At 43.8% G+C, this 26078-nt stretch overlaps 2 protein-coding genes across 2 annotated transcripts; one reads left to right on the forward strand and one right to left on the reverse strand.

Moving 5' to 3' along the window:
- Nucleotides 1-4551: 4551 nt before the first annotated feature.
- LOC139931349 (nucleotidyltransferase MB21D2) lies at nt 4552-12748 on the reverse strand. Its single transcript, XM_078284207.1, has 2 exons — nt 12493-12748; nt 4552-5816 (listed from the first exon to the last, which is right to left on the reverse strand). Exons 1-2 carry the CDS (start codon nt 12746-12748, stop codon nt 4552-4554), a joined length of 1521 nt encoding a protein of 506 aa, XP_078140333.1.
- Nucleotides 12749-14802: 2054 nt separating this feature from the next.
- On the forward strand, nt 14803-25138 carry parlb (presenilin associated, rhomboid-like b). Its single transcript, XM_078284208.1, has 10 exons — nt 14803-14889; nt 16265-16454; nt 17380-17520; nt 18155-18203; nt 18573-18668; nt 18774-18923; nt 20247-20317; nt 21704-21805; nt 22503-22600; nt 24236-25138. The coding sequence occupies exons 1-10, from the start codon at nt 14819-14821 to the stop codon at nt 24402-24404; spliced, it is 1137 nt and encodes a 378-aa protein (XP_078140334.1). The 5' UTR covers nt 14803-14818; the 3' UTR covers nt 24405-25138.
- Nucleotides 25139-26078: the final 940 nt, after the last annotated feature.

The raw sequence follows: 26078 nt of genomic DNA on the forward strand, positions 1-26078 counted from the left end.
TTTCCCTGCTGATGTGATGTCGTTTCATCAGTTTAGTTCAACATGGAGGAGAAGATTGTTCCAGTTGATTCAAAGCTTCAGTTCTCTACAGCTTTTATCTGACAGACGACAGGAAGAAACGTCTAAAAACGAAGCTTGGAGAACGGCTGATCCATCGCTGGCTCCATGGGAAGCTCTGAAGGAGGTTTATCTGTTTATTTTTGATTAATGCCACCTAATTAGCTTGCTATGTTAACTCATTAAAACATTATGAAAGGAAACACCACAGCAGGGAAAACTCCAGCTGAAAAGCTTATTAGTGTTGGTCTAAACTTTGTGGCTGCAGACCCGTGGACACGTGGACCGAGTCGCTCACAGTGCGATGGAGCAGCTGCTGACCTGAGACACTCAGACTTTCACTTCCAGTGAAAAACAGAAACATTAAAACTGGAGACGAGTTTCAGACGACAGTGAAAGTGAAGCCTCAGCGGTTTCTGACGGATCTGTCCGTCACAAAGGACTGAAGACACTCAGAGTTACACACAACACATTCCTCAGGCCACTGCAGCAAAGTGATTGGTCAGGATGGGTGCTAAGGCAGTGTGAGGGCGGGTTTCATTTACCGACCTGGGCGCACCGGCGGGGTGGGGCTTTAGCAATTTCTAAACTTCAACGTGCTTTACTGGGGTGAAAGTTGAGAACAATGCTGCCAAAGCATCGAGATAAAAGACAACATTGTCCAAATCTACATTTTACACCCATCACTTAGTAAATATTATGGGGTGTTCTAGTGACCCCCCCCCCCCCTCCCCTCCCGGTGCCCGCCCAGGACGTAAAGGGAAACTAACAAGGTTTGATCCCTGCCAATGCTGAGGTCACAACGTTTGGTCCATTCTGATTGGTCCGTGACAGGGTTCACTCAACAGGATTTGTCTGACGTGGAGGCCACCGATTCGCTGGAGCTGAAAGGGGGTGGGGCCAGACCAACTGGTCGGCATGGGAACAAACGAGCAGGGCCGGGATCAATTCACTTCCAACTCGGTCCGTTCAACAGAAACAGAAACAGAAACAGAAACAGTCTAGTGTCCTTCATCTGCTACTAGTGAGAATTCACTGTCAGCTATCAGAACAAGCTCAGCAGAAAAGTTTGAGTGAAGAAGAAAATCCACTTCCTGAATTAACTGAATTGACAGTGAGCTGGAGGATCTGATGTGACTTCTCCAGTGATATTTACAACAGTAGAAACACACACAGGTGGAAATAAAGTGTCCGTCCTTCAACACACGGCAGCCTCCAGACGGCAGCTCCCTCTGTCTCACCACACAACAATAAACAACAACAACAACAACAGCCGCTTCTGCTGCTGCCAACAGATCAATCAATATTACCGATCAGATTGGTGGGTTTGGTTCCACGCCGAGCCAAACTGATAATCAGCTCGTGGCTGCACTCTGGCGGCCCCAAGTGGCAGAAGAGAGAACCGAACAGGACTTCATTACCCAGAAATCCTGTGTGATTAGGTCAGTAAACTAAATGTCTTCTTCTTTGTCTGTGTGTGTGTGTGTGTGTGTGTGTGTGTGTGTGTGTGTGCGCGCTGTACATCATACTTTTACATGTAACCACACAGACAGGAGGAGCTGCGGTCTGAAGGTTTTAACCCCATGAAGTCAACATTGCATAACGAAATCGATCAAACAGTTTGATAAAGTAGAGCAGCAGGATAAAAAGGGAAAATAAGAGTCACAGTTCAAAGGTTCTGAACAGAGAGACAGAGAGAGGAACAAGGTCAAAGGTCATGAAGTTCAGGAGAACAACAACAACACAGCGATTACATTTCCACCGAGCAAGCAGAGTGTGTGTGGCACTTTATGATGTGGTGGTGGTGCGAAAACCTGTGTGTGTGTGTGTGTGTGTGTGTGTGTGTGTGTGTGTGTGTGTGTGTGTCCTACCAGTGAACAGTGAAGTTGGACCACTCCAGCTAAAAAACTTTGCTTAGTGTTGGATTCAATGGAGGGTTTTAGTGTCCTATGGTGTACATGCTGTTGATATGATTATACTGGTTTCAGTGGAGAGTTTTAGTGTCCTGTGGTCTAAATGCTGTATGTTCTGGAGGAAACACTAGTGTGTGTGTGTGTGTGTGTGTGTGTGTGTGTGTGTGTGTGTGTGTGTGTGTGTGTGTATGCAGTATATGTGTGAGTATTTTCACTAATTGCACTTGAGGATGAAGATATGGAAATCACATTGCCGGTCAGATTTCTGCAGGTTTTTGGCATTTTTCTGGAAATGTGTGGGACCGTTCACGATACAAAACAAGAGCGGAACCAACTCTCCTTCAACCCGACCGGCCGGGAGCGGAACGCAGACGGGAGAACGGTTCCTGATCAGAGACGAGACCCGAAGTCCACCGACATGCTGCGGGTGAACATGCGTCATAAAACAACGGTAGAAAACAAGAAAGCTCGTTAAACTCCCCGGTCAGCTCGACAGTTAGCATCGCAGCCAATTCTGACAATTATGGAACTGAATCCGTCATCGGTGGTTTTGACCGTTTGGATCACAGAAACAGGCCGCCGTCTGATAGGCTGGACGAGACGACCTTCTCACGCCAAATGTTGATCGTTTTTTGTTTGTTTTTGAAGGAAAATCCACTTCCTGAATTGGTTGAATTGAAGGAGAATTGAACCGTTGACGTCTAAAAACACAAATAAACCAGCTGCACAGAAAATACCAATCAGGTCAGAAAACACATTGGGTCGTTAAGAGACAGTTAAGCTTATTGAAATGCGTGATCACTTCTGATAAAACAAAGAAAACGCAGGAAAGTGACAGGAAAGAGTGGAGAAAGACACCAGTGATCTCAGGTCTAAAGGAATATTCTGGTAACACTTTGCTTTAGAAGCAGGTGAGCTGGAGTGTTAAACTATGGAAAAGTATTGTAAGTACACAGTAATACTGTAGAAGTGCAGTGAGCGAGTCGCCGCCCAGAGCCTCTTGTGATTGGTCGGCTCAGAGCGTCGACCCGGGAATCTGACGGCTTTTGTTCACACTGGAGTCACAAAGGGAACTTCACTCGGTCTTGATGGGGGGAAAATGTCGGATCAACTTTTCTGGAATTTCGACTCCGGCTCCGACACAGAAGACTTCATGTGTGGAGTCTGGGAAGCACATTATGTATGCGGGAGATTTTTGTGACTTACACAGTATTATTGTCTACTTGATGCTTTTCCACCGGTTCACACACGTTAAAACGCTGTAATGCAGCCACTTTTAAGTAAAGTGTTACCAGCGCTTCCCGTCTACAGATATGATACATCATTTCAGAATCCACCTCAGAAGAACAACATCCATGATCAAGAGAAAACTCGAGTGTTTTTACATTCTGTGCAAAATAAGACTACAGTAGTCCAACCCCCGCCCCCCACCCCCCCATCACTCTCTCTGTTTATCTATCTATCTATCTGCGTTTCACACTTCCCCCTTCAGTCAGTTCTTCATCTATTTACAGTTAGTTCTAGAGCGTTAGTACCATCAGCCTCCCCTAACGGGACTATAAGACATTCCTTAAAGGGACAATCCACCCTGAAACAGAATTTCCCTATTGTTATTCCTGGGTTTCATTCATACACGCCATTTGGCATCCCCAACCCAGAGCTCCTATACATGCTTGTTCATCAGATTCTATGACTTATGAATGATGTATAACGAAATTTCCGTGATCAAAATTCGCCAAGATCTTTGTTCAAACGTCTCATTCTTTTACTGAATCGTCTTGTTTGAGCGTCACCTGGGACTGCTGAGATGCTGAATGTGTTACTTCAGCCTTTCTTCCTTCAGTGAAAACTACACCAGCTTGACGTTGAACGCTAAACTGGATCAGTTAAATAAAAAAAGACTATGAACAAACCAGTGTGACATATTCAGAGGTTGTTGGATACGTCTCATTTTCCAGGATCTGATTTGAAAGAACTGTGCTTTCACATATCTTGATGAGACTCAGCTGACCGAAAGATAACTCATTCTGTCTGCTGAGCACAGTCATCCCAAAACTTCACTATGTTACCAGCCAACTAGATGTTTACAAGGACTCCAGGTGATGGTTGGTTACTTGCCAAAGTGGCTACTAAAGGAGACAGCTTAACTTAACTTTAGCTAAACTTAAAAGCCACACAGTTCTACCAGTGTTTGGCTGGCAGTTGGTGATGATGTGCCAGGGAACAACTTGTGAATTCCATTTTCAGGTGGATTTTCACCTTTACCTTCAGTTTAAAAACAGCCTGTCACTATTCTGCTGTCTATTAAAAAGGCATTCAGCAGGTAAAAAACACAGGGCACGCAGTGAGGAAGGAAGGAAGGAAGGAAGGAAGGAAGGAAGGGAGGGAGGGGTGGAGGAAGGAAGGGAAATAGAAAAATAAAAAAGTGGCAGACACAACTAGACGATCACCTGACTTCACTCTGTGGCAGAGAAACATAAAACAAACAAAAAAACAAATCCAAAAATTCAAAGGAGGAAGGGGCAGGAAGAGGGAGAGGAAGAGGAGGAGAAGAGGAAGGGCGGGGAAACGGTTCTAAGTCTCAGAAGAACTTGTCGTCGATGCGGAAGTGCGGTCGCGTGACGTCGTCCGGGTTGATGAAGACGGAGATGGATTTCCCAGGGTTCTCTGTGACCAGCTGCTGCAGCTTCTTGGCCAGCCGGTCGTCTGGCTGGTTTTCCCCGCCGGCGTCGGACTGCGGCGACGGCAGGTTGTTGGCGCTGCCTCGCCACTGCAGTTCCATGGTCAGCCTGTTGGCGGCCTTGGCGTGCTCGATGGTGGTGCGCAGATGCTCGGCCGGGTCGGAGCGCACCGAGGACAGTTTGCGGGCGTGCAGCACGGCCGTCTCGTCCGACAGGTGCTCCAGCATGTTGCATTGCGGGATGAAGTAATTCGGACACATCTTGTTGACGAGGCAGTGCTGCAGGTCGTCGATCAGGCCCAGCAGGAAGTGGGCGGAGAAGTCGTCCTGGGCCAGGTAGTTGGCGGGGAGGCGGTCGCAGGCCCACAGCATCATGCTGCGCAGGTGGTAGGGGCTGATGGCTTTGGGCCGCGACAGCAGCTTGATGATGATGGCCTTACAGGCCTGGTAGGCCTGCATCAGGCTGGACGAGATGCACTTCTTCAGCTGCACCTCGCTGCGGGCGAACGACAGGCGCCACTCGTTCTCCTTGCGGCCCTTGAAGGAACAGGCGGGGACGAGGTAGAAGCCGCTGATCACCTCCTCTTCGGTGATCTTCCCGTCCCAGAAGTGGTTTTCCATCAGCCAGCTCTGAGCCACGGCCGGCCAGCCTTTGAAGGAAACCACCGGGACGATGTCGTACAGCATGCGGCTGCTGCCCACGCCCAGGATGACCGAGATGATGGTGCCGTTCCTCTCCACCTTCTCCACCCTCGGCATCCCTCTCTGCGGCTTCTTCTGCACCTCCAGCAGCACCAGGGAGATGGACTGGTAGAACCAGTCGGCCACCAGCGTCGGCGAGAAGAAGTAGTTGGTGGCTCCGTTGATGTGGTCGACGATGGTGCAGCAGTCCTTCCACTTGTTGATGGTTCCTTCGTCGAACAGGCGGAGGCTGAGCCAGGAGTGGCAGAGCGCCGAGTGCCTCATGTCCAGCGTCACCGGTTGGTTGCGGTCGTGGAGTTTGAGCGCCGGGACCAGCAGGGTGAAGTCCATGTCGTAGTCGGTGCCGCGGGCGTAGACGCTCAGCTCGTCCAGGTCCATGTCCACCACGCCCTCCCGAACCCCCCCCGACAGCAGCAGGTACTCGTTGGCCACCGGCAGCTTCTGGTCCAACTTCTGGACCATACCTGATGGACGAAGAAGAGTCAAGACCACATCAGGAACTACAGTTAGTTAATGATAATAGGAACTAATATTTTACGGATGCTGAGTTACTGAGAGACCCAAACACTGTCAGATTCAGGATTCTTCTGGTCCAGCTTCTGGAGGCTTCAAGAGGCTGCAGGTTTTTATTCCAACAAAAGTTTCCACCAGCTGATTTCACTGATTAGTTCCTCCGCTCTTCCTCTCTGGTTGAAAGAGTTAATCAGTGAAATCACCTGGTGGAAACTTTGGTCCGTCCATGGCAAATGGTTGGAGACCCAGAAGAAGAGCTTCTGATCAATTTACATCCAAAGTTATGAATCCAATGGTAAGAGAGATAATATTTGTATTATAATAGCTCAATAATATTCATGATTTTCAAAAGATGCAAACCCAATTATATTCAAGATTTTTTGGTTTGAGTTTCTACTTAAAAGAAAAAGCTAATGAGATAAACAGCATAACAGACAGTCTCTAGACCATGATGCCTGATACAATTACAATTTCCCATTTTCCCATTACAAATTCCCAGATGCTTTTATCCAAAGCGACGTACACATGAGATTTTAATACAACACAAGCAAGGATCTAGTCAGGAGAGAACAACGAGAGTAAGAGCCATAAAGCTAAGATCTGGTCCGACAGGACCGAGGTGCCATGGTAGGTAAACTCCACAGTCCATCAGGTGAGAAGGTGTTCACTAAAGAGCTGGGTCTCTAGCCTTTTCTTAAAGATTGAGAGGGACTCTGCGGATCGAATGGAGTTTGGACCTGATAGAGAGGGTAAATATGAATATATTAAGAACTCATAATTAACTATTATGTGAACATTTATTTCTGATCCATGTCTGAAGGAGGGAGAAAATGGAGGGATTTCAGGGGTTCTTACTGTGTTTCTTCCGTTCTTAATCATGTCTGTATGTATTTATGTTTTGTTGCTATATTTCCACAGGCTAAATGGAGCATATGATCCATTTTCTGTACCATAACTGATGGGGAGAGAAAAGAGTTTTTCAGATGTTTATAGTATAAAATTAGATTTCAGTTGCGTCCATGTTCCTGCTGATGTTTGCATGTATTAACTGGATTTTGCTATGTACTCAGCAGCTAAGAGGAGCTGTTTGTAGTTGTATGTAATCAATTACTGTCGGTCAGCAGCAGACAGACTGCTGTACTACAGTAATCTGTCCAGCAGGTGGCAGCACAGCGTCACTCTGACTGCAGAACTCTCAAACCAAACCTGCAGGCAAAATGCTGCTGCCTGCTTTGAAGAGAACAGTAAGGAACTTTAAAGAGGCCGTATTATAAGAATTCAAAATTCCTCTGTTTCTATACATTTATCATCAAAGATGTTTCATGAAGACATTGTTCAAATTTGATTTAGTTTAATTGGTTTAATCAAATCAATTGGTGTTTAATCGCCCTTCCTAGCATAAAGGCTAACAGCTAAGCTAACCGTACCTACAGAGAAGTCTCACTGGTTACCAGTCTCACTTTGACAGATCTTTCTCCTGCTGAAGGTCACATGACCCACAATGACAAGAGGCAGGGAGCAAGTTTACTGGTTTAACAAGTTTACTGGTTTAACAAATTCACTAGTTTAACAAGTTTACTGGTTTAACAAGTTTACTGGTTTAATAGGTTCACTGGTTTAACAAGTTCACTGGTTTAACAAGTTTACTAGTTTAACAGGTTCACTGGTTTAACAAGTTCACTGGTTTAACAAGTTTACTGGTTTAACAAGTTTACTGGTTTAACAGGTTCACTGGTTTAACAAGTTTACTGGTTTAACAAGTTTACTGGTTTAACAGGTTCACTGGTTTAACAAGTTCACTAGTTTAACAAGTTTACTGGTTTAACAAGTTTACTGGTTTAACAAGTTCACTGGTTTAACAAGTTTACTGGTTTAACAAGTTTACTCGCTCGCCTCATCGATTCCGCCAGTATGAGATTTTTTTTCAGGAATGGGAGGGGGAGGAGCTTCGTTCAGGAGCAGAATTTGACAACAAGATGAAAACAGCAACACAGCTGGATGTTGGTTCATATCATTATGTCTCAATGAAATCTCCACAGAGCACATATTAGCTTCAGGATTGGTTAGAAGGTCTGATATCGCTTATTGCAGGTTTAAAATGTTAAATTCACGTGACTCCATGGCACACATTTCTCGTGAACATTTTTTTTCACATGTGAATAAGGACAATCACATGTGAAACTGTCAAATTCACACGTGACATCGTGACACATTATCTTTTCACATGTAAAAATTTCAGTTGAAAAATGTGTGAAATGGGAGATTTCACATGTGATGTTTTTTCTAAGGGCCAGACCGACACCGGGCTCCACACAGAGCCACAGCATGCTGCATACGATATTTAGCTGATAATGTGGATCTGATCCACGGAGCTGAGAACATGCTGCTGCTGTGAGTCAGGCTGCAGCACGCCGCTTCACAAAGACTTTTTATTTTTAGATGATTTTTATGACATTTCTGCTTCGTGAGACGCTTCAGCCTGGACAGACAGGAGGGACGGGGGGGGGGGGTCCAGGCCGAGGGAGGCAGCCAGGCTGGGCCTAAATAGAACTGGTTTCACTGAGATCTGGGGCCGATACTGACCTTTATATTAAATATCAGATATCACCTCTGATCTGATGGATGCTGCAGAAAACACTCTGAAAACCTGACATGACGTTTGATTTTCTTTATTCATTTAATTGTTCAATAATGTTTTATTGTGAATTAACTCTTCATTTAAAGGCAGTCATGTATCCTCGAGTTTCCCTACCATTGAATAGGTGTCTGTGTGTGTGTGTGTGTGTGTGTGTGTGTGTGTGTGTGTGTGTGTTTCATCAGTTCAGTCTGGTTTCAGTGGAGAGTTTTAGTGTCCCATGATGCTGAACAAAACACTGGTGGAAACACTGAATAACTGGGATTTTTTAGATGAAAATGGTCAAATTTTAAGATATTAGATATCAGCACAAAATATCAGCTATCAGTAGCTTTGATACAAAAATTTTGGTATCAGCCTTTGAAAACCCACATCGGTTGAATCCTGCTTTTGTCAGTAATAACAATAATAATAATAATAATAATAATAATAATAATAATAATAATGATAATGAATCAAATTACAAACTGCATCTCTCCTCTGTACCTGGGCAAACTACGTCACATTGTGGTAAAAAATCATTTTCTACAAAGCATGCAAGTTGTTTTTTGGGACGTATCTGATTCATAAAAAGGAAGAAAAAGTTGGATTATTGTGAAAATTCAACAGTTAACTGAATCTTCACACCTCAGCTGTGACTTTCTCCTCTCCGCCTGTCGGAGCCGTGAAGCAGCGACAGTCTGGAGACACTGCATCATGTTGAGGAAATGATCTTTGTGTCATTTCTGCTATAAAGAAAACTGTCGCAGCCTTGAGGTTCTTCAAGGTTCTTTAAGTAAAAAAATCAACGGGTCAAAAAACAGAATATGACGAGACACTTTGTGCACAGTGAGAGAGATATTACATTTTAAAAACCTGCCAGAGTGTCTTGTGTTATCATTTATGAATTCAACTGAAAATAAATTTTAAAGAGCAAGGGTTGATTTGATCAGGTTGATTTACATATTTGTCTTGAATTTGAATGATTATTATATTATGTATTTGTAATTAATTTCTAAATACAATAATTACATTAAACAATAACAAAATCTAAATGTAGAACAGCAAGTCAAGTCAGAACAAATCAAGAGTCCAGTATCAATTTAATATCTTAAAGAAAACTAAATATCTAGGACTTTTCAATGCAATATGGTTTTAATAGGATAAAAACTTGGTAAGAGCATCATGAGTTTGATTTCTAGAATCAGTTTCAACTTCAATAAATTCAATCATTCCATACAAATTCAGAAAACAGAATTTAAATTCAGTCGTCCGCTGGAACAAATCTCATCACTTTCAATCTAAGTCATTTACACAAACACAAGATCTCAAGTCAAGACTTTAGAAACCTTTTCAAGTCATCAAAGTACAAGTCAGAGTCAAGTCCCAAGTCACCAGAACCCAAGTCAAGTCAAGTCTCAAGTCTTCTCTTCATGCATCAAGTCAAGTCTCAAGTCTTAAAATTGTGACTCGAGTCCCTGCCTCAGTCTGTTTCTGCAGCACTAGGAAACAGGTTCGATGGAGCTTCACTAGATGCTAACAACAGAAATGACCGTTAGCCTGTTAGCATTTAACTGGACTGAACTGGATGAACTGGTCTGGACTGGTTTTCTGCTCTGCTGGGCTGAAGTGAACTGACAGGATGAGAGTGGACGTTCTGTCTCTGCCTCACACACACACACACACACACACACACACACAGACACACACACACAGACACACACACACAGACACACACACACACACACAGCATTCCTCTGCTGTAACTGAGCGGACAGATCAGTTTGTTTGGACGAGAAAGACGGAGGGAAAAGATTTAAATTCAATTATTTGTTGTTTCCAGTTTAGTTTCACTGGTTTCATGACTTGATTCTAAATGACTTGGTAAGATGAGAATTTTTCGCATTGTGTGTGTGTGTGTGTGTGTGTGTGCGTGCGTGTGTGTGTGTATGTGTAAAGGGGATTTCAGGATAGTGTGTGTGCTACTATTTTAATCTGCTACTGGAGGAGATCCAGGATGATAATGAAACTTGTCCTCTCTACTCTATCTGGACCTCTCTCTCCACACACACACACACACACACACACACACACGTCAGTGTTTTGAGGCCTGGCAGATGAAATCCCCTCTCTCTCTGTTCCTACAGTTCAGAGTTTCATCTTCATCTCTGTTTCAGTTTCAACACTGTGATCGGTTCTGATCACATGACAGAGGTAATTACATCATTATTACATCATTATTACATCTGCTGATAAGGAATAAGGGCTTCAGGAGGTTTAATGTGAAGCTGACCTCACTCTGTCAGGACACGTTTTCATGATGACTTCAGGTTTTAAAGTTACTGTGTTTCATTTTTAACCATCAATCTATCAAGTCAGGAAGGAAGGAAGGAAGGAGGGAAGGAAGGAAGGAGGGAAGGAAGGAAGGAAGGAAGGAGGGGAGGAAGGAAGGAGAGAAGGAAAGAATGATGGGGGAAGGAAGAAGCTGAGAGTTGAAGGTACAAAATGGCAGAAAAAGAGAGATAGAGAGAAAAAAGAAAAAGAAGGAAGAAATAGTTTGATATAAAGAAAAAAGAATAACAGCAAACAAAAGAGAGAGAAGGAGGGGCAGAGGACAGAATGAGTGAGAGAGAGCGAGAGACAAAGGCAGAGAATGAGAGAAAGTTTTTATTATTATTTATTATTTTGAATATATTTTTTAATGTTACTGTGTCATTTTAACCATCAGAACATCACTGATGTATAATGACTGTAAACAGATGAGTCCATGTTGTTTCTCCACATTAAGACTACATTTCCCATCAGCCCCGTTGCTTCCTGCCCCCCCCTCCCCCTCCCTGAAGAGGATCAACATGTTGGAAGTGATTTCTCCATCTTCCTTTCCCTCCTGGCCAGCGATGGAAAATGTCTACGGTCATTAAACGAATGTCTAAATTAATGCGCTGATGATTTATTGATGTTAAAACGACATGAAGGCGACATAAACAACTCTGTTCTGTTCTCTCCTTCTCGTCTGAATGGATGTCAGTGTGCAGGAAGACATTCAACATGTCCCACAGGAGTATATCTCTATGAACCAGTAAAACCACCTTACATTTACATGAATTCACCCCTTAATTCATGCAAAATCCCCTTAGAATGAGTTACGGGAGTTATTAATGGAGGAGACCCCATCAAAACCTCCTTAAACTCCCCTTAATGTTTGACTGCTTACTTTCTAATTTAATGTCAAATCCAGGGAGACAGGAACCTTCCATTAATAACTCATTAATAACCTGTAAACCTGCACAAAAGACATGAAAAATCCCTTCATTTCTAGAGTCTCTGTGAATCAACCCATGAATAAATCCCTTATAAACCCATGATATTAACCTTACTTTATTAAAGCTGTTACTTCTAATGGATAATTAATGATTATGTAATGAGAAATTAAGGACATTTCAGGGATAAATGAAGCTGGTGTTTCTTCACCTCCATCAGACCAGCAGCCTGCAGGTGGAGCTCTGCCAGGTGTGAAGTTATCCATCACACAGCTGCTCTCTCACATCCAACAGGTTTAACCTACTTACATGTACTGACAGCAGGAAGAATATATGGTGGTTATTTCTTTTGCTCTTACTCTTTCAGAAGCCATGTCTACAGGTGGAGCCTCACCTGCACCCAGCTGCTGGAGGCTCCTGCCTACATATCTAACATTAAATAATCTGGTTTTTGCATATAAAACAGCTTTGCTCTGCTGTTTTCGTTGTATTCTCTCAGATTAATCGCTGTGTGTGCAGCTGCTGCCTCAGCCTCAGGTTGGCATCCCTGCGTCCATAAAGCCTCGCTCTTATTTCACACACATACACACACACACACACACACACACACACACACACACACACACACACACACAGAACGCAAAACCGTGCGAGGCTTCTTTGTGCGTGATGCTTCGTGTTTACAGCCCGGGCGTGTGTATGCGTGTGTGTGTGTGTGTGTGTGTGTGTGTGTGTGTGTGCCTCCCCACTCACCCAGCATGGAGAAGATGAAGTCCTTGGCCGTGTGGATCTCCAGAGCCCGCTGGTCGTCGTACTCGCGCTGGTCGTGCTTGCTGAATTCCTGGATGAGCCGGTTCAGGTCCTCCATCCGCGCCCCGGACCTGAAGTCGAGCTCCGGCAGGCCGTGCAGCGCTCTGCCGCCGCTGCCCGAGGCGCTGGGGGTGGCGGTGGGGCTGTTCCCCAGGCTGCCCACCGACCCAGCCCGACTGGAGAGAGCAGGGGCCGCCATGTTGGTTCAGCACGGTCTTCTGTCTGTCCACAACAACAAACTGCACGTCCGGCCGCCGCTTTCAGAATAAAGGTCCCGAGTCAGCAGCCGGTTGGAGCCGTTCGTTTGTTTTTAGTGGTGCAACGTATACGATTTTATTACGATACGATTTTTGTTGTTCTGTACACCGAAATACGTATTTATTATTTATTTCAATAGAGATACGCTTTTATTTTAGTTGCAAAATCGCTCAATTTCCCGTATTTCAGTTACTAGAGTCAAGCTAGCCAGATTAAAAACAAAACAGAACTTTCGGTCACAACCTTCAAAATAAAACTCCTTATTGAGAAACTTGGAACTAAAGTGTGTTTAGACGTGTTATAAAAAATACATCAATATATTCAATTTACACATCAATGACAAACATGTCGCAATGCTTTTCAGTAATATATATCTGTCAAATGAATAGGCGATTAACCTACGACTTTTACAAGATGTAGTTGTTTCTTTACACTGCAACACATTTCTTTTTTTTAATGATGATGACACATTTTAATTTGAAAGCAGAATCGCTTAATTTCCGGTATTACTTCGATTATCTTTTATTATGAAAGTTGTATGGGGAAATTATTTTTTTAATTCAGGCTAGCTTCACACAGGTCGTCAAAGCACAGAATACAAAAACAGGAATTTCGCTCAACACTTTAAAAATAAAAGCCTTTTGGAGCAATGCAACACTCCTCCAGTATTGTTTATTATTTAATTTAATTTAATTTAATTATTTTTAATTCTTCTAAATTTACTTTATTTTTATTTTATTCATTTTTTATTCTTCTAAATACATGATACAATGTTATTATGACACATAATATGTAGCAATAGCAGTAGTTGTAGTACTAGTGCTGTAGTATTTTAAATCTGATTCTTATTGTGGCACAGAAAATGTTCAATAACATACTAGCTGCTGTATGGGTGGTAGTAGTAGCCTAGTAGCAGTATTAGTAGCCTAGTATTAGTAGTACTAGTAGCAGTAGTAGTAGTAGTCGTAGTAGTAGTCGTAGTAGTAGTCGTAGCAGCAGTAGTAGTATCAGTAGTAGTAGTAGTAGTAGCAGCAGTAGTAGTATCAGTAGTAGTAGTAGTCGTAGCAGCAGTAGTAGTATCAGTAATAGTAGTAACAGCAGCAGCAGTAGTAGTAGTAGTCGTAGCAGCAGCAGTAGTAGTAGCAGTAGTAGTAGTATCAGTAGTAGTAGCAGTAGTAGTAGTAGCTAGTAGTAGAAGGAGTAGTATCAGTAGTAGCTAGTAGTAGCGGTAGTAGTAGTATCAGTAGCAGTAGTAGTAGTAGCAGTAGTAGTAGTAGTTGTAGTCGTAGCAGCAGCAGCAGTAATAGTAGCAGTAGTGGTAGCAGTAGTAGTAGCAGTAGTAGTAGTAGCAGTAGTAGTAGTATCAGTAGTAGTAGCAGTAGTAGTAGTAGCTAGTAGTAGAAGGAGTAGTAGCAGTAGTAGTAGTAGTAGTATCAGGTAGTAGTAGTAGCAGCAGTATCAGGTAGTAGTAGTAGCAGCAGTATCAGGTAGTAGTAGTAGCAGCAGTATCAGGTAGTATCAGTAGCAGCAGTATCAGGTAGTAGTAGTAGCAGCAGTATCAGGTAGTATCAGTAGCAGCAGTATCAGGTAGTAGTAGTAGCAGCAGTATCAGGTAGTAGTAGTAGCAGCAGTATCAGGTAGTATCAGTAGCAGCAGTATCAGGTAGTAGTAGTAGCAGCAGTATCAGGTAGTATCAGTAGCAGCAGTATCAGGTAGTAGTAGTAGCAGCAGTATCAGGTAGTAGTAGTAGCAGCAGTATCAGGTAGTAGTAGTAGCAGCAGTATCAGGTAGTAGTAGTAGCAGCAGTATCAGGTAGTATCAGTAGCAGCAGTATCAGGTAGTAGTAGTAGCAGCAGTATCAGATAGTGAAGGTAGGCCCTGTATCAGTCTTGGTCCTGCAGTACCCGCCTCGGTCCTCCAGGGGTCGCGGGTCCCTCGCAGCTCCAGCTGAGCTGTCGGTTGACCTGGAAGTGAAGCAGCGGACGGGTCGTCGGGGTCACCGGGCTACAAGATGGCGTGGAGGGGCTGTGTGTTGAGACTGGCCCGGGGAGAGACGTTAACCTGCTGCGGGAGAGGAAACAGGTACCGGAGAAAGTCCCGCTGCTGCGGCCCGACCGGGCTGTACGACCGTTACCGGGCGGCGACGGTTAGCTTAGCTGCTGTTGGCTAGTTAGCTGCTGTTAGCTAGCTGAGCTGTGTTTGGCTCTGACTGACTGAAGCTCCTGGTGTTAAAGTGAAGACTAGATTAGAGCTAATTAGATAGATGTAATAGGGAATTAGGTCATTTTAGTCCCACACCCGGCCCGGTTTGGTCCAGTTCTGGTTCCTGTGCAGGCTACAGTGATAAAAACATTACCGACATCATTGTACTAAGTTATCTTAATAAGAGCAGCAGGACTTCACATCGTAGAGAGTGAAAGTCATCATTTTATTTTTCATTTTCTCTATCAGCAGTAGTTAGTGATGGGACAATATTCTTATCTCACGATACGATTCGACACGTGATCTGAGGTTCAGGATCAATACAACCAGGATACGATGTGATCAATAAAAGTTCAGTGACAACAAAGTCTGACTGTGCAGAATTCTGTTTATTTCTGAGACTCAAATCTTTCTAGCGATGCCATTGGCTGCTAGAATGTAAACAACAATTTAAAAATGTCATTACAAAGTGACAATAATATAATTTGGATGGAGAGCTTGTGAAACTGTGATGGTCAAGAGTCTCATTAGTGATTACTACAGCAGAATAACATGGAGCTGATATCACCATTCATGTTCCTGACAGCAGAATAACATGGAGCTGATATCACCATTCATGTTCCTGACAACATACAGACTGACACAGTTTGTATTGAGATATATTGAATTTCAATATATCATCCCATCTCTAATAGTAGCATATTCACTTGTCGCACTTTCATTTTCATCATGCCTCCACTCCTTCATACTGCTTACAAACTGATATATTTACATTTTATTATACTGTATTCATTCACATTTATATCCATGCAAATACAGCAAATATGTTTTACTCACTGATGTATTTGCTTATACTTACAACATGATTTTCATATTTAATAATCCATAATCAAGTAAGCCATCAATACTGTTAGTATCATCTGTAAATAAATTCATAAATGTTAATAGTCCATATTTTCTCCCAGACTTCCCACTCTTACAGTCGACTGAACGTGTTGAAATGATCAGCAGCAGGTTCAGATATCGCCCTGCAGTTGTTTATAGTCTTGCTTATTTAGACTTTTTTTTTTTCTATATTCTAGTCATGTCTTTATATTCCTTTATTTGTTCCATATTTCCTTTTTCCCTGCTGTATCCTGTTACTAAAGTCCTGATTTCCCCTGGGATCAAGAAACTTTCATCTACTCTGAACTAGTTTCATCTGATCTGACCTCAGTGTTGTTGTTCTTCTTCTTCTTCTCTGTCTAATATGCAGGTTGAGCCCCGGCCTCCAGCAGCGCTGCGGCTTCAGGAAAGCGGCGAAGAAGGCGGAGCCGAAGCGGGCGGAGGAGGAGCTGAGCCCCCCTCGAGCCGAGCCGCCCCCCCCCTCCTGGGACGCCGCGACTCCGCCCGCCTCGCCGCGCAACTTCAGCCGGCTGCTGAAGCCTCTGGTCTTCACTGTGGGGGTAGGTGCTGCTGTGTTACATCATAGTGATGAAACAGGATGTGATGTCATGTGTTAGAGCGGGCGTTTCAGAGTGTGAGGAGGGCGCTAACCGCTAACTAGCTAACACTCTGCTGGGGGAGCTTGGGCTAGCTGTTCATCACATTCTTTATTTAGTGATGAAGCATTTACTGTTTCAGTGAACCCACTTTCCCTCCACCTGCCTCGTCTTCTGCTGCAGTTAGTGGTTTCCTACGTTTCCCAGAATGCCTTTCAACAACCTCCAGAGACAGGGCAGGAACATGTTGCTTTCAGCTGTTGGTTTTATATGTAGTTGGAGAGAGAGACAGTGATAGTAAGAGCAAGAGAGCGAGAGTTTTTCCAGTTGAGAAAAAGCAAGACTCTCCTCTTCCTCTTCCCCAGCCTGTCTCTCTGCTGCAGTGCATTCTGGTCTCTCTCCTGCTCCTGCAGTGCATTCTGGTCTCTCTCCTGCTCCTGTGGTGGAGAAACTGGTCTCTCTCCTCTTCTACGATGGATTTCTCCCTGTATGATTGTTGAATGTCTCTCGGTGCAAAATGGCGGCTCTAGAAAGAAGCCCTCGCTCTTTGATTCTGAGGGACTGACACCAAAACCTGACGTTTACCGCTGATGTTTTACATCCTGAAACATTTTCTCATATCAAACTCCACTGTAAGAAGAAGAAAAGAAAAATACACCAAACTACTGAATTGGTGGAAAGAACATCAGCAGTAGCTGTTTTTAACAGTCACAGTGTTTTACAGTGTTTTGTAATCATTCACTCAGTTCCACACATTCATACTGGGAGCTTCCCAGTTGCACCAGTCCTCTCCTGTCAGTCAGCTGACCTGGTTAAGGCAGAGTTAAGTGTGTGTGGACAGCGGTTTGTGTTGTTGAGTATTATGGGATGGATGCTGACTCCATGTCAGTTTACAGGCTGCTCGTTCGGCTCGGCGGCCATCTGGCAGTACGAGTCTCTGAAGTCGCGGGTGCAGAGCTACTTCGACGAGGTGAGAGCCGATTGGCTGGAGAAGCTGCGACCTCAGAAACAAGGAGACTTCCGCAAAGAGGTGAGGAGCGAGTCCAGTCGAGTCCCGCTCACACACACACACACACACACACAAGTCTTCTGTCCTGTTCCAGATCGTTCCATGTAATCTCATCTGATAAAGGCAAAAAAATAATCTTATAGTAATAATCTTTAGTCAACATTGAAGTTAGAGTAAGCTCATATCAGACTTTGCTCGAGTCCCTTGAGATATCTTAAAGAAAACTAAATATCTAGGACTTTTCAATGCAATATGGTTTTAATAGGATAAAAACTTGGTAAGAGCATCATGAGTTTGATTTCTATAATCAGTTTCAACTTCAATAAATTCAATCATTCCATACAAATTCAGAAAACAGAATTTAAATTCAGTCGTCCGCTGGAACAAATCTCATCACTTTCAATCTAAGTCATTTACACAAACACAAGATCTCAAGTCAAGACTTTAGAAACCTTTTCAAGTCATCAAAGTACAAGTCAGAGTCAAGTCCCAAGTCACCAGAACCCAAGTCAAGTCTCAAGTCTTCTCTTCATGCAGCAAGTCAAGTCTCAAGCTGTTCAAACTGTGACTCGAATGACTTGAGTATGTAACAAAGTGACGTCTGATGTCACACTGATGTTTGATGAAGGACCCTGATTGGCTGTTTGTGCTTCAGATCAACCAATGGTGGAACAGCTTGAGCGAGGGCCAGCGGACGGTCTCAGGTCAGTCTGGGTTTCCTGTTCACATCCCATAATAACATGATCCACGTCCCCTCAGTCCACCATGTGGTCCTGCTGTCTCTCCGCTGCTTCACTTTATTAAAACTATTTATTCTGCAGCTTCAGGTCTAGTCTGTTCACACAAATGATCAAATCACTTCAAACAGGAAGAAGAAAAGAAAGAGAAACTGCAGGAGAGATGGAGAAGAAGAGGATAAATAAAACGTTTCTTCTTGTCATTACTCTGCTGTCACAAAAGCATCTGTCTTTTAAACTGTAATATCATCATGACGCTTTCTGTCTCCAGACTGAAGTGTCCTGCTGCTCCGTGCTGCTCTGTGTTTTATCATCACGACTCGTCTCTTTACCCAGGGATCATTGCTGCGAACGTGGTGGTGTTCTGCTGCTGGAGAGTGCCGTCGCTGCAGCGCTCCATGATCAAATACTTCACCTCCAACCCCGCCTCCAGTGAGTCCAGGTCCTGCTCATGTCATGTGTTTGTGTGAGGTCAGCTTGTTGTTTGTAACTCTTGTTGTTGTTGTTGTTGTTGTTGTTGTTGTGTCTGGCCCTCAGAGCCGCTCTGCTCCCCCATGCTGCTCTCCACCTTCAGCCACTTCTCCTTCTTCCACATGGCGGCCAACATGTACGTCCTGTGGAGCTTCTCCAGCAGCGCCGTGTCCATGCTGGGCAGAGAGCAGTTCCTGGCTGTCTACCTGTCTGCAGGTAGCACACACACACACACACACACACACACACACACACACACACAGGTCTTGAAAAGTCTTAAAAAGTATTGATTGCGGGCTGTCGGGAGACGGTAACACACTTATAAACTAAAGACCAGAGTTTCAGTCAGCACCTTCAGACCTGTAGCTAACAGTCTCTGTTGCTAGCTACAGTAGCAAGGAAGCTCATCTCTCATAATGGGCAAGTGTCAATTTTAGCAAAAACTTAAATGAATTAACAATTTGTAATTGGTTAATCCATCCATCCATTTTATGCTCCTTATCCGGGTTCAGGTCGAACTAATTTAATTGATTTTATCATTAGGAGCTAATGTTATTCACAGCTGGGAAGTACTGAAAAAAATGATATCATAATATTAAATAATTCTAGGCCATATCGTCCCTACTAGGGATTTCAAGCAAAAATACTATTCGATATTCACTGGGAACTATTCGACCATTCTTCGAAGATTGCCCCCCCCCCCGCCCCCCCTACTTTTTAAGACAAGACGATAGTCGCACTATTTGATTTTTTATAATTTAATGACTATTCAAAAATTCGAAAATCATGACCCATCCCTAGTCCCTACTGGTTTTCCATCATACTTTCATACTTTGCCCGGTATGATTGTGAAACAGGTTTTAAATTGCATTCTGTGTGGTATTAAAAAGATCTTAAAAAGTCTTAAATTTAACTCGGTGAACCCTGCAGAAACCCTGTATAGTGATGGGATGATATATTGGAATTCAATATATCACAATACAAAAACATGTCAGCCTGTCTGTTGTGTCAGGAACATGAATGGTGATATCAGCTCCATGTTATTCTGCTGTCAGGAACATGAATGGTGATATCAGCTCCATGTTATTCTGCTGTCAGGAACATGAATGGTGATATCAGCTCCATGTTATTCTGCTGTCAGGAACATGAATGGTGATATCAGCTCCATGTTATTCTGCTGTAGTAATCACTAATGAGACTCTTGACCATCACAGTTGATACTGAATGTAAAAATGTAAACATTAGAATCAGTGATATTGTTAGAATACCTCGAATACTAAAATTATAATCGGTTATACAGTACTGTGCAAAAGTCTTAGGCAGCCTAGAGTTTTTATATACATTTAGTTTTAGATGTTTGTTTATTTGTTTTGTGCATCAGTGTGTCAGACTATAGTAGATTTTTTGATATTTAAAAACTTTTCATTTCATTATTTTTGAAAGCTCTGCACAGTGCTGTGTGCTGTCTGCATGTTATAATGAGCGTGTTGTGTCTGTCAGGTGTGATCTCCTCTATAATGAGCGTGTTGTGTCTGTCAGGTGTGATCTCCTCGCTGGTCAGTTACGTGTGTAAGACGGCGACCGGACGCTTCGGCCCCTCGCTCGGAGCGGTGAGCGGCTTCTGGAACTTTCTACATTCTGCTGTTGTTCAGGGTTAAACATGAATTTGATCATTTACAGGTCTTGAATAGTTTGGGAATTTGAAAAAATGTCTGGAAAAGTATGGAAAATGTTGTGGCTCAGGTCCGATACACACATAATTATAGCTTTTATGTTGTTGTAGACCCACTTTGAGTCCACAGTTTTTGTTGATGTGAAGAGTAATGTTCAGATAGAGGGATGCTCTTATTACCCAGCATGCATTATATCAAACACCGAGCAAAATCAAATCCAGTCAAGAACATAGGGTCTGGGAAAAATATGGAATTTTAAAATGGAAACGGTGTGGGAACCTGCCAATCATCTCACATATTCTGATATTTGTCGCTGTGAAGAACAATCTTCTCTATACAGAGATATGACCTGGTTAGCAGGGCAAGATGTCTGTCTGCGTAAATCATATTAACACCAGACAAAATCTTCAAAACAAATCAAGTCTGGAATAAGTATGGGATTTTTTAATAGGAACCCTGGTTTTTATTTACTTGAATTGAACGTTGCTGTTGTTGTTGTCTTGTAGCTGCTCAGCAAGTTTCATGACTACAAAGTTCAAATAATAATTACAATAATAATAATAACTTTTTATATAGCACCTTTACAAGCAGAGTTTACAAAGTGCTTTGACAGTCAAAATAACAGCAGAATGAAACAATAATAAACAGAGATTACATTCAGAGTGGAGGACAGAGGTGGAAAACAGCAAGTAAACAGTGGGATAACCGTAAGATGAAGACCAAAATACAGTAAGGTTAAAATAAAAGTAAGATAATTAAGATAAAAAGAAAAAAGACGACATCACATAAAAGCAAGTGTGTAAAAATGGATTTTAAGAAGTGATGTAAAGGAAGTCACCGTCACAAATGTCCTGAAACTAACAGAAGAGAACATGAAGACGGGCCTGCTGGTTAGCTCTGTGTTCCTCTGGTAGAGTCTGGGTCGTGTCTCTTCCTCCAGGATAAAACCTCCAATCAGTGATTCTGTGATCTGTTGCTCCGGTAGAGCAGACTGGAGAATTGTGTTTTTTTCTCTCTCCATTCGCTGCCGTCGTCTGGAGGAACAGTCTGAAAATCACTTCTAGCACATAAAGGAACGCCGACACAGCAGATTCTGACTATATATTAAAAACTAGTCTCTCACTGTTTTTTTGCCTATTTACAAATATTGGTAAACATATTATTTTCTTCGTGAAAATTACTATATCGATTTTCTGAGTGTGTGTAATGTAAGCCGTGTGTGTGTGTGTGTGTGTGTGTGTGTGTGTATGTGTGTGTGTGTGTGTGTGTGTGTGTGTGTGTGTGTGTGTGTGTGTGTGTGTGTGTGTGTGTGTGTGTGTGCAGTCTGGAGCCATCATGACGGTCCTGGCTGCTGTCTGCACCAAGATGCCAGAAGCTAAACTGGCGATCATCTTCCTGCCCATGTACACCTTCACTGCCAGCAACGTGAGACCCTGTCTGTCTGTTACTCTGTCTGTCTGTCTGTTACTCTGTCTGTCTGTCTGTTACTCTGTCTGTCTGTCTGTTACTCTGTCTGTCTGTCTGTCTGTCTGTTACTCTGTCTGTCTGTCTGTCTGTCTGTCTGTCTGTCTGTCTGTCTTCCTGTCTGTCTGTCTGTCTGTCTTCCTGTCTGTCTGTCTGTCTGTCTGCCTGTCTGTTACTCTGTCTGTCTGTCTGTCTGTCTGTCTGTCACTCTGTCTGTCTGTCTGTCTGTCTGTCTGTTACTCTGTCTGTCTGTCTGTCTGTTACTCTGTCTGTCTGTCTGTCTGTCTGTCTGTTACTCTGTCTGTCTGTCTGTCTGTCTGTCTGTCTGTCTGTCTGTCTTCCTGTCTGTCTGTCTGTCTGTCTTCCTGTCTGTCTGTCTGCCTGTCTGTTACTCTGTCTGTCTGTCTGTCTGTCTCTCTGTCTGTCTGTCTGCCTATCTGTCTGTCTGTCTGTCTGTCTTTCTTCCTGTCTGTCTGTCTGCCTGTCTGTTACTCTGTCTGTCTGTCTGTCTGTCTGTCTGTCACTCTGTCTGTCTGCTCTCCTGTCTGTCTGTCTGCCTGTCTCTTCAACAACCCCAGAGTGAACCAATCCTCTCTCTCTCTCTCTCTCTCTCTCTCTCTCTCTCTCTCTCTCTCTCTCTCTCTCTCTCTCTCTCTAGGCTCTGAAAGCCATTGTTGCCATGGATACGGCCGGTGTGGTGTTGGGCTGGAGGTTTTTCGATCACGCCGCTCATCTGGGAGGAGCCATGTTCGGCATGTGAGTCCCGTCGCACTCCTGGTGGCTCTGTCTCTACTGTAAAAAACTGTCAAAATAAAGGCAAAAGACTCCAGAAATAATCTTAAAATCAAGGTTTTAAAATATGTAATTAGTTTGTCACACGTGATTTCTACTTACATTATTTCACCCATTTTAAGAACAGAACGATCAGCAAACAGGATCCAGAAATCTGTTTCATTTTCACCGCAGGAGGAAAACAAGAGTGAAAGTCCAGGATGACGATGACAGCTGATCAGAGATGACAGCTGATCAGTGATGACAGCTGATCAGAGATGACAGCTGATCAGAGATGACAGCTGATCAGTGATGACAGCTGATCAGAGATGACAGCTGATCAGTGATGACAGCTGATCAGTGATGACAGCTGATCAGAGATGACAGCTGATCAGAGATGACAGCTGATCAGTGATGACAGCTGATCAGAGATGACAGCTGATCAGAGATGACAGCTGATCAAGCTGATCAGAGATGACAGCTGATCAGAGATGACAGCTGATCAGTGATGACAGCTGATCAGAGATGACAGCTGATCAGAGATGACAGCTGATCAGAGATGACAGCTGATCAGAGATGACAGCTGATCAGAGATGACAGCTGATCAAGCTGATCAGAGATGACAGCTGATCAGAGATGACAGCTGATCAGAGATGACAGCTGATCAGTGATGACAGCTGATCAGAGATGACAGCTGATCAGAGATGACAGCTGATCAGAGATGACAGCTGATCAGTGATGACAGCTGATCAGAGATGACAGCTGATCAGAGATGACAGCTGATCAGTGATGACAGCTGATCAGTGATGACAGCTGACAGCTGATCAGAGATGACAGCTGATCAGAGATGACAGCTGATCAGTGATGACAGCTGATCAGAGATGACAGCTGATCAGTGATGACAGCAGCATGACCTCTGTTGTTCTCAGCAGAGGTCAAACTGCATCACATCCTTTGTTTTAAAATAAAAGGACAATTTCAGGCTCCATATACTGGCATAACTGATATATTGATGTAACCATAACCAGGTCTGATGCGTCAGATTGATCCTGGTTTATCTCCCATCATGCTTTGTGTTCCCTCTCTCCTCAGCTGGTATCTCTTTGTCTCTGTCTCTCTCTCTCTCTTTCTCTCTCTCTCTGTCTCTCTCTCTCTCTCTCTCTGCCTCTCTCTCCCTCTCCCTCTGTCTCTCTGTCTCTCTCTGTCTCTCTCTCTCTGCCTCTCTCTCTCTCTCTCTCTCTGCCTCTCTCTCCCTCTCCCTCTGTCTCTCTGTCTCTCTCTGTCTCTCTCTCTCTGCCTCTCTCTCTCTCTCTCTCTCTGCCTCTCTCTGCCTCTCTCTCTCTCTCTCTCTCTGCCTCTCTCTGCCTCTCTCTCTCTCTCTCTCTCTCTGCCTCTCTCTCCCTCTCTCTGTCTCTCTCTCTGTCTCTCTCTCTCTGCCTCTCTCTCCCTCTCTCTGTCTCTCTCTCTCCCTCTCCCTCTCTCTCTCTCTCTCTCTCTCTCTCTCTGTCATTGTCATTTCTGGACTTTCACACTTGGATCCATGTTTGTGTCAGACGGTGTTCAGCAGCGTTGTCGGTGTTGTTTTATATCCCATCATGCTTTGTGTCCCTCTCTCCCCAGCTGGTACATCCTGTTCGGTCACGAGCTGATCTGGAAGAACCGGGAACCCTTCGTTAAGGTTTGGCACGACCTGCGAACCCGCGGGGGGGGGCGGGGGGGGCGGGGGCACCGGCTCCATGTAGGACTAAAACCTCCGGACTCACGGGAAGAAAACAAACTCCATGTATAAATGTACAGACGGACGGAGCTGCGGTTCCTCACACGGGACCGTCCCGCCCGCGCCGCTCTGCTTCCCCACATGAAGTTTGACCAGGAGGGAGACAAAATGGCGGCAGCTGGGAGCCGTGAGGCCGAGTGAAGGGATTGTCCTCGGCTCTCGCTCACAGAGAAACACAAACCCAGACTCTGAGATGATTTGTTTATGTCCATATGTACAAAACAACATGACATGGGCATGAATAATCCAGATTCTTGCTCTTCTCGCTGTTCTCTCTCTCTCTCTCTCTCTCTCTCTCTCTCTCTCTCTCTCTCTCTCTCTCTCTCTCTCTCTCTCTCTCTCTCTCTGTCCTCTTCTTGTTTCTGCTCTCATGCAGTCAGTGTTTGGGATGACAGCTCATGTAATCATCTTTATATCTTTATATCTTTTTAGAAAGGAATAAACTGAATAATATCATGGAAGCAGAAATCATAGTTACCATGGAAACCAGCAGTCAGCAGCCTGCTGCCTGCAGCCTCAGCACCAGCTGTCCTGTGTGTTGTAATGCTGAGAACGTGCAGCGTAACAGAGGCTTTCAGGTGACATATCCCCCTCTGGCGGCCATCTTGGAGGTCCTCAGCTCTGTGAACAGCTGACTGTGTTTCTGTCGTCTCAACAGAATTGAACAGACGGTTAATTTCTGTCTGTTTCTGACTGAACTGATCATTTCATCACTGATCCATCTGATTGATTTAGTGTTTAGATAATGTCAGCTTGTTAGCTAGCTAACCATAGCATCTGGTCAGCTAACATCACTGTCTTGTTGTTAACACATCCGATTAGCACACTAGCTAACGTAGCTAGCAGCAGCTAGCGTTAGCGTGTTCACAGTAACATCAGTGTGTTTGCCGGCTAGTTAGCTAGCTAACAGTTTGTTCAGGTTAACTGAGCTGACTCTTCTCAAGCTACAACTCAGAGTGTTTTGGAGTAGAGACTAGGGCTAAAGACAAGACAGTTTACTGTGTCACAGTAACCAAATCCACCTTATCACACTATTCACTTTTACTGAGAACGTTACTGAATGGATCTACAGCCACACCACAACAAGCTGACTCAGCTGCTCTCTGCTTCTAGCTGCTTCATACAGATTTACACTTTATTAACTAACACACAGTTCTACAGATTTACACTTTATTAACTAACACACAGTTCTACAGATTTACACTTTATTAACTAACACACAGTTCTACATGTTCCTCCATCATGGAGACAGGCTGCTGCAGCAGGTCGGAGATGAAACTGTAAAGCCTCTGTTGTGATACATGTTCTATATAATATGTAATTGTCATAACAGTGTGTTCCAGGTCGTTGTAAACAGCAAGTGAAAGACAGAATACTTGATGATCCTCAGGATGTTGATCTGCAGCTGAATGAATACAGGAAGACATGAGATGATTCAGTCTGTATTCCAATCCAGTTCATAGCTTTAGTGTTGAGAAACTGAGCGACAGTTAATCTTTTTACAGCTGAAGGACTGAGACAGAGCTGCAGCTGTTGTGTTTTAATCTTTAATACCAGAATCTGTTTTCCTCTTCTGTTCAGTCTTCATCACTCTGCAGCAGAAAGTCTTCTCTTCCCTTCCCTTCTCTTCTCTTCTCTTCTCTTCCCTTCCCTTCCCTTCTCTTCTCTTCTCTTCTCTTCCCTTCC

This window comes from Centroberyx gerrardi, chromosome 6 (assembly GCF_048128805.1).
Source record: "Centroberyx gerrardi isolate f3 chromosome 6, fCenGer3.hap1.cur.20231027, whole genome shotgun sequence".
Classification (NCBI taxonomy): Eukaryota; Metazoa; Chordata; class Actinopteri; order Beryciformes; family Berycidae; genus Centroberyx; species Centroberyx gerrardi.